Raw genomic sequence first — 15,478 nt, forward strand, 5'->3', positions numbered from 1 at the left:
TAGAAAACACTCTCAGACTATAGCTGGCCTGTGGTTTCTTCTGACTACTTTCTATAGTTTCCTTGAGGCACTAAGTGCTTTCTTATGGGTATCAGTGGACTCAGAGAAGCCTATTAGAAATAAATGTAGGTACAGTTGGTGTTCAGTTTCAACAACATTCTCTGATTTTAAATTCCTTTGGGTAGACTTTTAAAAAATATCAAATGATTAATTTTATAAAACTTTGTTGTCATAATTGTATCTATAATTATAAAATTATATTTTAAATTTTGTGTAGCCTTTTAAAGACTATCAAATGATTGTTATAAAAATTGTTTTCATAATTTCATATATTTGTATTATAAAACTTGCATTTTTTTCATCATTAAATCTTTACTGAGCACCTGGTAGGTTATTGATTCCAGCCATATAGTAGTGATCACCAGGCAGACGATATCTTTACCATATAGAGTGTGCATTCCAGTAAATGAATTTAACCAATATGTGACTAGTATGATGCAGTGGACCATATAATAAGATGTAATGAAGATTAACTTGGTTACTTTGGCCTGGGAGTTTAGTATACGCCGTAAGCTATTCAAACCTTTGGGCAGGGAAGGAAGGATGTCATTCTAGGCCAAGAAAATATGACCAAGCATAATATATTCTGGGAAGAGAAAGAAACCAGCATGACCATCAGGTAGAGTGGGATTGAGGTAGCATGAAGTAAGAGATAAGACCAGAAAACCAGCCAGGGTGAGAAGAAATGTAGGGCTTCATAAACCAAGGGAATGATTTTGGATTTTATTCTAACTGCAGTGGAAATCAATGAGGATTTAAACGGGAGAGCAACATAATCTGATATGCATTTTTAAATGAAATTCTCTGGCTACTGTGTGGAGTCTGGATTAAGGAAGGAAGCAAAAGGGAAAGTAAAGAAGCCATTTAGGAGGCTATTATAGTTGTCTAGGCAAAAAATGATGACTGAGTGCATTGAGATGAAATTAGCAAAATTGGAAAACAGCGAATGGAAAAAATATATATATATATATATATATATATATATATATATATGTTGAGAAAGCTAAACTAGCTAATGGATTAGATGTGTAGTGTGAGGCAAAGGGGAGAGTTTATAAATTAGAAGAGGTGGAATCGGACCAAGATGGCCGAATAGGAACAGCTCCAGTCTCCAACTCCCAGCGCGAGCGACACAGAAGACTGGTGATTTCTGCATTTTCAACTGAGGTGCTGGGTTCATCTCACTAGGGAGTGCTGGACAATCGGTGCTGGTCAGCTGCTGCAGCCCGACCAGCTAGAGCTGAAGCAGGGCGAGGCATCGCCTCACCTGGGAAGCGCAAGGGGAAAGGGAATCCCTTTTCCTAGCCAGGGGAACTGAGACACACAACACCTGGAAAATCGGGTAACTCTCACCCCAATACTGCGCTTTAAGCAAACAGGCACACCAGGAGATTATATCCCACACCTGGCCGGGAGGGTCCCATGCCCACGGAGCCTCCCTCATTGCTAGCACAGCAGTTTGCCATCTCCTGGCAAGGCAGCAGCGAGGCTGGGGGAGGGGCGCCCACCATTGCTGAGGCTTAAGTAGGCAAACAAACCCACTGGGAAGCTGGAACTGGGTGGAGCTCACAGCAGCTCAAGGAAACCTGCCTGTCTCTGTAGACTCCACCTCTGGGGACAGGGCACAGTAAACAAAAGCAGCAGAAACCTCTGCAGACGCAAACAACTCTGTCTGACAGCTTTGAAGAGAGCAGTGGATCTCCCAACACGGAGGTTGAGATCTGAGAAGGGACAGACTGCCTGCTCAAGTGGGTCCCTGACCCCTGAGTAGCCTAACTGGGAGACATCCACCACTAGGGGCAGACTGACACCCCACACCTCACACGGTGGAGTACACCCCTGAGAGGAAGCCTCCAAAGCAAGAATCAGACAGGTACACTTGTGGTTCAGCAATATTCTATCTTCTGCAGCCTCTGCTGCTGACACCCAGGCAAACAGGGTCTGGAGTGGACCTCAAGCAATCTCCAACAGACCTACAGCTGAGAGTCCTGACTGTTAGAAGGAAAACTATCAAACAGGAAGGACACCTACACCAAAACCCCATCAGTATGTCACCACCATCATCAAAGACCAGAGGCAGATAAAACCACAAAGATGGGGAAAAAGCAGGGCAGAAAAGCTGGAAATTCAAAAAATAAGAGCGCATATCCCCCGGTAAAGGAGCACAGCTCATCACCAGCAATGGATCAAAGCTTGACGGAGAATGACTTTGATGAGATGAGAGAATAAGGCTTCAGTCCATCAAACTTTTCAGAGCTAAAGGAGGAATTACGTACCCAGCACAAAGAAACTACAAATCTTGAAAAAAAAAAGTGGAAGAATTGATGGCTAGAGTAATTAATGCAGAGAAGGTCATAAATGAAATGAAAGAGATGAAAACCATGACACAAGAAATACGTGACAAATGCACAAGCTTCAGTAACCGACTCGATCAACTGGAAGAAAGAGTATCAGCGCTTGAGGATCAAATGAACGAAATGAAGCGAGAAGAGAAACCAAAAGAAAAAAGAAGAAAAAGAAATGAACAAAGCCTGCAAGAAGTATGGGATTATGTGAAAAGACCAAATCTACGTCTGATTGGGGTGCCTGAAAGTCAGGGGGAAAATGGAACCAAGTTGGAAAACACTCTTCAGGATATCATCCAGGAGAACTTCCCCAACCTAGTAGGGCAGGCCAACATTCAAATTCAGGAAATACAGAGAACGCCACAAAGATACTCCTCGAGAAGAGCAACTCCAAGACACATAATTGCCAGATTCACCAAAGTTGAAATGAAGGAAAAAATCTTAAGGGCAGCCAGAGAGAAAGGTCGGGTTACCCACAAAGGGAAGCCCATCAGACTTACAGCAGATCTCTCGGCAGAAACTCTACAAGCCAGAAGAGAGTGGGGGCCAATATTCAACATTCTTAAAGAAAAGAATTTTCAACCCAGAATTTCATATCCAGCCAAACTAAGTTTCATCAGTGAAGGAGAAATAAAATCCTTTACAGATAAGCAAATGCTTAGAGATTTTGTCACCACCAGGCCTGCCTTACAAGAGACCCTGAAGGAAGCACTAAACATGGAAAGGAACAACCGGTACCAGCCATTGCAAAAACATGCCAAAATGTAAAGACCATCGAGGCTAGGAAGAAACTGCATCAACTAACGAGCAAAATAACCAGTTAATATCATAATGGCAGGATCAAGTTCACACATAACAATATCAACCTTAAATGTAAATGGACTAAATGCTCCAATTAAAAGACACAGACTGACAAACTGGATAAAGAGTCAAGACCCATCAGTCTGCTGTATTCAGGAGACCCATCTCACACGCAGAGATATACATAGGCTCAAAATAAAGGGATGGAGGAAGATGTACCAAGCAAATGGAGAACAAAAAAAAAGCAGGGGTTGTAATACTAGTCTCTGATAAAACAGACTTTAAACCATCAAAGATCAAAAGAGACAGAGAAGGCCATTACATAATGGTAAAGGGATCAATTCAACAGGAAGAGCTAACTATCCTAAATATATATGCACCCAATACAGGAGCACCCAGATTCATAAAGCAAGTCCTTAGAGACTTACAAAGAGACTTAGACTCCCATGCAATAATAATGGGAGACTTCAACACTCCACTGTCAACATTAGACAGATCAATGAGACAGAAAGTTAACAAGGATATCCAGGAATTGAACTCATCTCTGCAGCAAGCAGACCTAATAGACATCTATAGAACTCTCCACCCCAAATCAACAGAATATACATTCTTCTCAGCACCACATAGCACTTATTCCAAAATTGACCACATAATTGGAAGTAAAGCACTCCTCAGCAAATGTACAAGAACAGAAATTGTAACAAACTGTCTCTCAGACCACAGTGCAATCAAACTAGAACTCAGTACTAAGAAACTCAATCAAAACCGCTCAACTACATGGAAACGGAACAACCTGCTCCTGAATGACTACTGGGTACATAATGAAACGAAGGCAGAAACAAAGATGTTCTTTGAAACCAATGAGAACAAAGATACAACATACCAGAGTCTCTGGGACATATTTAAAGCAGTGTGTAGAGGGAAATTTATAGCACTAAATGCCCACAAGAGAAAGCAGGAAAGATCTAAAATTGACACTCTAACATCACAATTAAAAGAACTAGAGAAGCAAGAGCAAACGCATTCAAAAGCTAGCAGAAGGCAAGAAATAACTAAGATCAGAGCAGAACTGAAGGAGATAGAGACACATAAAACCCTCCAAAAAATCAATGAATCCAGGAGTTGGTTTTTTGAAAAGATCAACAAAATTGACAGACCGCTAGCAAGACTAATAAAGAAGAAAATAGAGAAGAATCGAATAGACGCAATAAAAAATGAAAAAGGGGATATCACCACTGACCCCACAGAAATACAAACTACCATCAGAGAATACTATAAACACCTCTACGCAAATAAACTAGAAAATCTAGAAGAAATGGATAATTTCCTGGACACTTACACTCTCCCAAGACTAAACCAGGAAGAAGTTGAATCCCTGAATAGACCAATAGCAGGCTCTGAAATTGAGGCAATAATTAATAGCCTACCAACCAAAAAAAGTCCAGGACCAGATGGATTCATAGCTGAATTCTACCCGAGGTACAAGGAGGAGCTAGTATCATTTCTTCTGAAACTATTCCAATCAATAGAAAAAGAGGGAATCCTCCCTAACTCATTTTATGAGGCCAACATCATCCTGATACCAAAGCCTGGCAGAGACACAACAAAAAAAGAGAATTTTAGACCAATATCCCTGATGAACATCGATGCAAAAATCCTCAACAAAATACTGGCAAACCGGATTCAGCAGCACATCAAAAAGCTTATCCACCATGATCAAGTGGGCTTCATCCCTGGGATGCAAGGCTGCTTCACCATTCCCAAATCAATAAACATAATCCAGCATATAAACAGAACCAAAGACAAGAACCCCATGATTATCTCAATAGATGCAGAAAAGGCTTTTGACAAAATTCAACAGCCCTTCATGCTAAAAACGCTCAATAAATTCGGTATTGATGGAATGTACCTCAAAATCATAAGAGCTATTTATGACAAACCCACAGCCAATATCATACTGAATGGGCAAAAACTGGAAAAATTCCCTTTGAAAACTGGCACAAGACAGGGATGCCCTCTCTCACCACTCCTATTCAACATAGTGTTGCAAGTTCTGGTTAGGGCAATCAGGCAAGAGAAAGAAATCAAGGGGATTCAGTTAGGAAAAGAAGTAGTCAAATTGTCCCTCTTTGCAAATGACATGATTGTATATTTAGAAAATCCCATTGTCTCAGCCCAAAATCTCCTTAAGCTTATAAGCAACTTCAGCAAAGTCTCAGGATACAAAATTAATGTGCAAAAATCACAAGCATTCTTATACACCAGTAACAGACAAACAGAGAGCCAAATCATGAATGAACTTCCATTCACAATTGCTTCGAAGAGAATAAAATACCTAGGAATCCAACTTACAAGGGATGTAAAGGACCTCTTCAAGGAGAACTACAAACCACTGCTCAGTGAAATCAAAGAGGACACAAACAAATGGAAGAACATACCATGCTCATGGATAGGAAGAATCAATATCGTGAAAATGGCCATACTGCCCAAGGTTATTTATAGATTCAATGCCATCCCCATCAAGGTACCAACGAGTTTCTTCACAGAATTGGAAAAAACTGCTTTAAGGTTCATATGGAACCAAAAAAGAGCCCACATCTCCAAGACAATCCTAAGTCAAAAGAACAAAGCTGGAGGCATCACGCTACCTGACTTCAAACTATACTACAAGGCTACAGTAACCAAAACAGCATGGTACTGGTACCAAAACAGAGATATAGACCAATGAAACAGAACAGAGTCCTCAGAAATAATACCACACATCTACAGCCATCTGATCTTTGACAAACCTGAGAGAAACAAGAAACGGGGAAAGGATTCCCTATTTAATAAATGGTGCTGGGAAAATTGGCCAGCCATAAGTAGAAAACTGAAACTGGATCCTTTCTCTACTCCTTATACGAAAATTAATTCAATATGGATTAGAGACTTAAATGTTCGACCTAATACCATAAAAACCCTAGAGGAAAACCTAGGTAGTACCATTCAGGACATAGGCATGGGCAAAGACTTCATGTCTAAAACACCAAAAGCCAAAATTGACAAATGGGATCTTATTAAACTAAAGAGCTTCTGCACAGCAAAAGAAACTACCATCAGAGTGAACAGGCAACCTACAGAATGGGAAAAATTTTTTCAATCTACTCATCTGACAAAGGGCTAATATCCAGAACCTACAAAGAACTCAAACAAATTTACAAGAAAAAAACAAACAACCCCATCAAAAAGTGGGCAAAGGATATGAACAGACATTTCTCAAAAGAAGACATTCATACAGCCAACAGACACATGAAAAAATGCTCATCATCACTGGCCATCAGAGAAATGCAAATCAAAACCACAATGAGATACCATCTCACACCAGTTAGAATGGCGATCATTCAAAAGTCAGGAAACAACAGGTGCTGGAGAGGATGTGGAGAAATAGGAACACTTTTACACTGTTGGTGGGATTGTAAACTAGTTCAACCATTATGGAAAACAGTATGGCGATCCCTCAAGGATCTAGAACTAGATGTACCATATGACCCAGCCATCCCATTACTGGGTATATACCCAAAGGATTATAAATCATGCTGCTATAAAGACACATGCACACGTATGTTTATTGCGGCACTATTCACAATAGCAAAGACTTGGAATCAACCCAAATGTCCATCAGTGACAGACTGGATTAAGAAAATGTGGCACATATACACCATGGAATACTATGCAGCCATAAAAAAGGATGAGTTTGTGTCCTTTGTAGGGACATGGATGCAGCTGGAAACCATCATTCTTAGCAAACTATCACAAGAACAGAAAACCAAACACCGCATGTTCTCACTCATAGGTGGGAACTGAACAATGAGATCACTTGGACTCGGGAAGGGGAACATCACACACCGGGGCCTATCATGGGGAGGGGGGAGGGGGGAGGGATTGCATTGGGAGTTATACCTGATGTAAATGACGAGTTGATGGGTGCTGACGAGTTGATGGGTGCAGCACAGCAACATGGCACAAGTATACATATGTAACAACCCTGCACGTTATGCACATGTACCCTAGAACTTAAAGTATAATAATAATAATAAATAAATAAATAAAAAGAAAAGAAGAGGTGTGGGCCCAGGATTTAAGCTCTGGAACATCCAAATATGTAGAAGTTTAGCCAAGGTGGTGGAATTAACAAGTTATGCTAATAAGAACAGGTAGTATGAGTGCAGTATGAGTGTGGTATTATGGAAGCTAAGAGAAGAAGGTATTTTATGAATGACCAGCAAGCTGTGCTTAATGCCACGGAAAGGTCAAGTACATTAAAAGTAGAGGCACATCCCTATGATTTGAAAACTACAAAGTAATTGGCAACCTGGAGAAAAACAATCTTAGGTGGTGGGGAAAAATTTTGGTTGAAGAAAGCTTAGAAGAGAAGAGGGAGATGAGAAAGTGGCGATGATAAATACAGACTACTCTTTCAATAAGTTTTTTAATAAGGCAAAAATAAGAATGACAGTAATTGAAACAAAACATGGGGTCAAAGGAGTTCACTTCTTTTAAAGACATGAGATTCTAGGATGTGCTTGTATGCTGTTGCGGTGACCCAGAGTGGGAGAAGTGGATAAAGCTAGGGAGAACGTGACTGACAGCAGGATGAAATCCTTGAGAAGGTGAGAGAGAATGACATCCAGAGAATTGGATGACATAGGTTGCATTTGATAGGAATATTATATTCATCATAACAAAGGACTAGATTAATACCTAAGAAAAAGTGTAGATAGGGTTGTATTGGGTGGTTAGGTAGGGGTGGGGACGGAGTAATGCTGAAAGGAATGAGGAGTAAGAGAGAAGGAAGATGACCATTTTGAATAGGAAAAAAGATGTGAAATAGACTTGAAAAAAAAGAAATTAAACTAGTAAGACAGTATGTTACTATTGCAAAGTATGTTGAGACTTGTGGTCGTGAATTAATTTAGTAAAATTCTGTGCTTTCTTCCAGCAAAATGCATGATATGACAAAATTCCACTATCTTCCTCTCTTCTGAGTGATTTCCTGTAGGCTAAATCTGAACATTTGTTGAAAGTTTAAGTTAGAATATTATCACAGAATTTTGAAGCTAGCTGTGCCCTCAGAGGCCATCCAGTCCTAACTCATTGTTTTCCAGAATACAAAATTATTTCCTATTGATTTCTTAAAACACATCATTCTTGGATTCTATGGTATGTCCTTCACACATAGAATCAATTTTTTTCTCATCTATTTTCCACTCTGTACACCAAACTTGTCAAGCTCATAGCCCGTGTGCCACATGCAGCCCAGGACGGCTTTAAATGCAGTCCAATACACATTTATAAGCTTTCTTAAAACAGTAGTTTTTGCGATTTTTTTTTTTTTTAGCTCGTCAGCCATTGTTAGTGTTAGTATATTTTATGTGTGGCCCAAGATAATTCTTCCAATGTGGCCCAGGGAAGCCAAAAGATTGGATACTCCAGCTGTACACTGTATACATACATACATGTTACCATAGCTTTTGTACATTTTTGTTTTTCTCACTTGATACATTTCATCTCCTTCCCTTCCTTCATTCAGCCAACTACCAGCTCATGTTCTCTTTCTGTCTTCCCTAAATGATAATATCCTTGAAGATTTAAAGAATCAGGTGTTAGTTTTTGGTTGCACTCTCAAAGCCTAGCACAGTTCCTGACTCTCTGGTGACTTTACATTACTGAAGTAATTTACATTACTGGTTACTGAGGTAAATAAGTTTTACTTTTGTTTCAATAAGTGACAGTGAGTAGGAAAGATGGATCAAAACATTTTTATTGTGATTAATGAATCTCCAGCCAAAGAATATTTGATATCCCAGAGAAGTAGAGCTGAGCATGAGTTGAATTAGCTCTTAATGGAATTGGCACCACATCCTTTAATGCTTCTCTTAGAAAGTCTAGTGACTTTTTTTTTTCCTTTCTGTATCTGCTTAGTTGTGACTGGAGTTGTATTATTACCATGGCTGCAGAAATCCTTGAGTACCTGATGAGCTTTGATATTATACTCAGAAGCTAGAAAGGAGATGTTGGTTTAAAATAGATCATGCTCTTAGGAATTCTATAGAGATCATCACATATTTTAGAAGAACTGAATATATTCCTCAGAGAGGCAGCCTATTTCCACCTCGTCTCTGGGGTTTTAATGATGTCTCCTTTTATTTTCTCCAAAGATTTTATCTGAATTTCTTTTTTATCCTCAAGTCAGTGCCTCATTATTTGAGTTTATTATGTACCAGGAAGGCTTCATTAAAAACCAATCATGCCATTGTATTTCTTATTTTGAGCAGGTAAAACTTGATGTAAAATGAAAATCTTCTGACTTTTGCTTCAGGGTAAAAAATGTGCAGTAAACTTGAAATCAGTCTCTGGCTGTAAAATTCTTTCCCCAAAGGTTTCTTAAGTACGTCTCCCCTGCAGCTACTCCCAATTTCAACCTCCCCTTTTTTTCCGTCTCCTCACCTAAGACGTCTTCCTACCTCCCCTCCAGTCATTTATTGCTGTCAGAATAATCTTTAAAACTATAGTTCTGATGATCACTTCTTTGCAAACACTTCTTTTGGCTCTCTTTTGCTTGGAGAGTATGGTTAAAGCATCTTAAATAGACAGACCACAGCCTGGTCTACTTCTAACTTGCCCTTCTATTTTTCTGCCCTCTTGCATATATCCTGCACTCTAAATAAATTTCCCTCATCATCCTTCCCTGAACATACCTCTCATTTTTTCACCTTGAAACTTTAGCACATGAGATTCAGTCACATGGACAATTATTCAGAGCCCCAGCTCCCCATCTCAGTACTTCATATTCAGCACAAAGGCCATGTCATCAAATTTTGCATGACAGCTTCCAGTTGGAAGTAATTTTTCACTCATCTGAATTTGCATAGTGCTTCAAAATATCTCTTTATCAAAAAGAATTCTGACTTGTGCTATTATTACATTGGTGTTGCTAAGTGCCTTTCTAAAATGTAGGTGCTAAAATTTCGGTTGTTTATCTTGATAAATTCCTCATACGGATTGTAGTGCCTTTCACCTTGTTTCCAAAAGGAATGACTGAAATATATAGAAAAAGTGTTTTATTCAGCAGATACTTTTGAGGGATCATTATGTTCCAGGTACTATGTTAGATGCTGAAGATATAGTGGTGAAGAGGGTTAACATAGTCTTTGCCTTTATATGCATAGATTCTAATAAGCAGTGCAGACATTTGTCAAACACTTTACAATAATCAAGATATTGCAACAAATGATAAGGGCATTAGAAAGTGCTCTGGGAACATATAAGACTACTATCTCTCAATCTCTATACTTAGATCTATAATAGGGAGCTAATAGGTAAATGGAAAAAGTGTGTACTGTGAAAGAATGTCCTAGGCAGAGGGAACAGTATGTTTGAGACTCAGCAGCAAAAGAAGTGGAGGCTCCTTTCAAAATTGAAAAAAGTCTGGTGTGGCTGGAACATGTAACGCGTGCAGTAGAGGGTATCAGATGAAGGTCAGGATGTGGAATGTCTTGTAAGCCATGTCAAAAAGACAAAACAAAATTGTATTTTATCCTAAGGGTAATGGGGAGCCAATGAAGGTTTTTAAAAGAGGCCTAATGAGATCCGTGATTTTAAACAAACACTAACTACATTGTGAAGACTGGAATGGAAAGGGGCCAGAAGAGTATAGGAAAACCAGAAAAGATGATATTCTTGGAGTTTAGGTGCCAAACTTTGGCTTAGGCAAGGAAGCAATGTCAATTAGGTTGGAGAGAAATTTAAGCCTTCAAGAGAAGTACTTGAGAGATGGAAATAACAGGCCTTACATTTCTGGGGTGACGGAGAGGTAAGGTTCAAGACTGTCTTCCATGTTTCTCACATGAACAACTAAGAGGAGAGGAATCTGTGTGTTGAAGGAGGGAACACTGGAGTAGGAACAAGATTAGGAGGCACAAAAAGAGGAAAAATTTCATTTATACATGTTATACATCCAAATGGCATCTGCTAGGCAGTAAGATATGTGATTGGAAGAGTGACCTGGTTAATTATATAGATAGAGGAACCATATGCATGTAAGGCAGTAAGTGAAGCAATGAGTGTGGGTGAAAGTTCCAAGTAACAAAAGTGTAGAGTCAGCAAAGGGTCTAGGAGAGAAACCTGAGACTTGCCAACTTTTAAAAGTGAGGTAAGGAAAAAAGGAGCTAGCAAAGAGAACTGAGAAGAAACAGCTAATGGAAAACCAACCAACCAACTAACCAACCAACCAACCAACCAACCAACTAACCAACCAACCGACCGACCGACCAACCTCAGTGCAAAGTAATGTGACAAAAGCTAAGAGAAAGAATTTCGAAGAGAAGGGAGTGGTCACAGGGTGAAATGCTGCTAAATGTCAAGTAGTATGAGGACAAAAAAAATGTCTATTGAGCATAATGGCAAAGATGTCATAATTGACTTTGGTGAAAATAGTGGAGCAGTGAGTGAAAACAGACTAGAAAATGTTGGGCAGAAAGTGGAAGGTAAGGAAATGGAGATAGTGATTGTAGATAGCTCTTTCTAAGAGCTTTGCTGTAAAGGGCAGAAAAGCCTATAGCTAAAGTTGCCTGTGGAGGTGAGGGTGGGTTTTGGGATGATTTGCTTATTTTTAAAATCGGAAAGGAGCTGGGGTGGGGAGGGAGAGGAGAGAGAAATTAACAACAAGAAAGAGAGGGAATAATTAAAATGAGAAACCTTGAGAAGACAGAAGGAGATTGAACCTGTGAGGTGAAGGTACAGGAGGAGGTAAATCTCTTCCTTTATGCAATGGAAGCAGTAAAATATTGATATGAATGTGAATAAGCTTCTATACAGCATTTGACTGAGGGAAATCTATTGTGATAACTTCCTTCTTTTGGGTATAAGAGTTAAGTTTATCTCCTTTGAGAAAGGATGATATAAGATTAAGGAGAGAGGAGAAAGTGGAAAAAGCCATAGTGGAAAACAAGAGTGAATTGAAGAAAAAGATAACATGGTAGATTGTAGGGCAATGCTGGGCACCTGCTTGCGACTGGCAGCTGCACATTTATTGTAGCGGCCATTTATTCACATGTGCTATATTCTGATTGTTTGTCCATTCAGGGGGAGTGGAGTTTTAGGGTAGAGGCTGATTTCCATGTAGCCAAAAATCTTGAGGGAATTTTCAGTGAGGTTGTTGGTAATGCCTTAGAGAGCCACAGAGAGCCCAAGTTTTTCTCCGTTCCAAAATAGTAGTTGTGGTGATCATACCTATCAACTGTCCCATCGCACACTAGTAGTTTTCAATCTTTATCAGCTGCAGACATCTGTCAACCCCAGTCCTGGAAGGAATTCCATCTTATACTTGTATTTCTCTCTTGTGGAATTTTCCCTTCACACTGTCAGTGACAAGGCAGGAGCAAACTACTGGATTATGACACATGAACACATTGTGTCTCCAGGACAGAGAAGCAGTGGAACCAGAACTCCAGCATCCTAGAATAACTGAGACTGTGAGGAAGTCCAGTGATCTCATCACAAGAAATAGCTCAAGTAAATTTAGTGTCACTATTATTACTAAGTGCAAAAAAGCTCTCCTTGGCTGATGATTAAGCAATAGCCCTCATCTGCATTCATAGATACTTAACAAGCAGTTGGGCAACACCAGACACAAATCTCTTGTCCTAATAGAGTAAGTATATATATTTTTTCGTACAATTTGATAACATATTAATAGAACATCTTAACAGAACCTCAAGTTCTTATTAACATAATAAGCAAAACATTCCCTTCCTATCATGTCAACAAACCAAAGTATGTTTTCCTTTCATTTTCTCAACTATCATAGTATATTGCCAAACATTTTGGAATATAAAAGTGTAGAGCTTAATTTGAAACTCTTTTATATACTTCCACCAAGTAAGTACCTTAAATCTGGCATATATTTTGTTGTTCTTACATAACATATGTTTCTGCTCTCTTACATGTTGGAGTTTTATTATGAATACATAATCCTTCTTTGTCCTTTTGCAAAGAATGGAATTTCTGGGATTGGTGCTAAATTCCAGGTTTCAGTCTTTAAAAATGTTGGACTTGAAGTAGGAATGCATGTTATCCAAAATAAAGTATTTCTTGATCATAACAAAGGCCTTGCAATGAAAAGAGAAGCTTGCTGAAACTTACTGATTTCTTGGTTGCCACCCTTTCATGTAATTTCTCAGGCACAGGACTGGAAGTGGTTCTGAAGTTAAATTGAAAGTTTAGAAAAAGACAGTTGAGTTATGCTTACTAGTGATTGTAGCCTTACTGCGAGGAACAAGGATCAGTTTATGAATGTTCTCGATATTAATAGAGAAGCTGATTTGTTGAAAATCAGCCTCCGTGCTTTGAGTTAGAAGACATTTCTAGACTCATTGACTGAAAATAATGTCCTGATTGTTTAAATTTAAATGCTGTAGAGATTACTCCATCAAAGAGATGTTGACCAAATGGCAAATTTAATGAGGTTTCTCTAAAAAATGCACAATCACAATTGATCATAATAGAACAATATATAGCCAAACCATGACCTCACATTTTACTAACATATAGATCCTTTTCATTAAAGTGCTCTATTTTAATAAACCCAAACATTCTCTAGATGCTTTACTGTTTCTTAAAAGTGATGAAATCTTGATACAGGAGGATTCTTCTGCCTCAGCCTCCTGAGTAGCTGGGATTACAGGTGCCTGCCATCACATCTGGCTAATTTTTGTAATTTTAGTTGAGACGGAATTTCACCATGTTGGCCAGTCTCATCTTGAACTCTTGACCTCATGATCCACCCACCTCAGCCTCCCAAAGTGCTGGGATTACAGGCGTGAATCACTGCACCTGGCCTGTTATTACTTTTGATGGGTTACCAGTGTCCAAGGTGTCTCCTTTTAGTTTTCCCAAATTCAATAATTAAATTGCATTCAAAAATAAGGCCCCAAATATCTTTAAAAATATGTCAGAATACATCCATTAAACAAAAAAAAGTTAGTAGCACCCTAAAGATTGTGTATCACTTAAAATTCGCAATTCATGACATCCTAATTTTTAAGATGACCTTTTTAAATTAGGAAAGCTAACTGAAGTATCTTACCAGATGTTTTCATTAAAATTTTGTTAGCAAATCTGTGAAAATCTTCAAGATGAATTAGAAATGTACTTAGAGAGCAACAATTAAAGGCTTAGAATTGTATTATATGCTAATTCCCAAGGATGGTTTGTAAAATATTAAAATCCAAAGATTGGTTCTGAATATATTTTGCCAGCTGCTATGTTGGATTGCTTTAAATTCATATTTTAAGAACACAATACTGTTCTGAAGAAAACCAAAAATCTTCAGTAAAAGACTTTATTTAATAAGATTTCACAGACATTTTATTCTTTAAAAAGGGCAGCTTAAACACAGCACAATTTTTCACTGTGCTAAAATAGTACAATAAGTGAAAGCAAGAAATTGGTGCCAAAAAAAGGTCTCCAAAGATATTTTTTTGATTGAGTTTCTTTCCTTTGGGAATTTCATAAATTGCTTCTTGTACACAAACATTAGCAATAATTTACCTTTGTTATAACTTTAAAAGTAATTTAACAAAATCATTGTTTTATTATTGTCCTTGTGACAACACCATTTTGTTAGACTGGTTTTTGAGATAACTCTTTTTGCAAAATATCTCGGTATTTTTTGAATGCAATTGGGTGCTGATTCCTAATATTTTGTCTAAATATCTAGGCAGTGTCACACTTTTTAACTTTGGATTGCAGTTTTCACCTCTCTGGTTGCTCAACAGTTCAGCGAAGTCTGAGTCGGTGGATGGGTGTCTGACCTGAACTTGGAGTGGGTAATTCCAGAAAGTTTTCTGGAGTGTGGCAGAAGCCAGAAACTTTGCAACAAACCGCCGGGGGGTGGGATTAACGTCCGAAGCTCACACCGGCTTCAACTGATTGGCAGGAATGAAGTGGGTGGAACCTCCTGACCCTGCCCTCCTGCTTCCGTTGCTAGGGACGCCTCGGCCCAGGATACCACCATGGGTCAGGAAGAGGGTCTGAAGGCCTTGGACAATATTGTCACTCAGTTCAACACCTATGAAGATTTCCTGGACTCGCAGATCACTACTGTGGACTTGTACTACCTGGAGGTAAGGGCGGAGCGCGGCAGAGTAGCCGCCGCCCCGCGTCCCTCGGTCCCTCCTCCAGTCCCCGCTTCGTGGGCTGGTCGCCCCCTGGCGCTGGACAGCTCAGCTGTC

General features: G+C 39.1%; 1 protein-coding gene across 2 annotated transcripts in view; it reads left to right on the forward strand.

Moving 5' to 3' along the window:
• Positions 1-15,059: 15,059 nt before the first annotated feature.
• CFAP299 (cilia and flagella associated protein 299) overlaps positions 15,060-15,478 on the forward strand; it is a 666,082-nt gene continuing 665,663 nt past the window's right edge. For both annotated transcript variants that reach the window (XM_073017817.1, XM_007999017.3), the window contains exon 1: positions 15,060-15,370. In XM_073017817.1, the coding sequence (XP_072873918.1) occupies positions 15,260-15,370 (111 nt within the window). In that variant the 5' untranslated portion in view covers positions 15,060-15,259. The remainder of the gene's footprint in view (positions 15,371-15,478) is intronic.

Source organism: Chlorocebus sabaeus, chromosome 7 (genome assembly GCF_047675955.1).
Source record: "Chlorocebus sabaeus isolate Y175 chromosome 7, mChlSab1.0.hap1, whole genome shotgun sequence".
NCBI classification, from domain to species: Eukaryota; Metazoa; Chordata; class Mammalia; order Primates; family Cercopithecidae; genus Chlorocebus; species Chlorocebus sabaeus.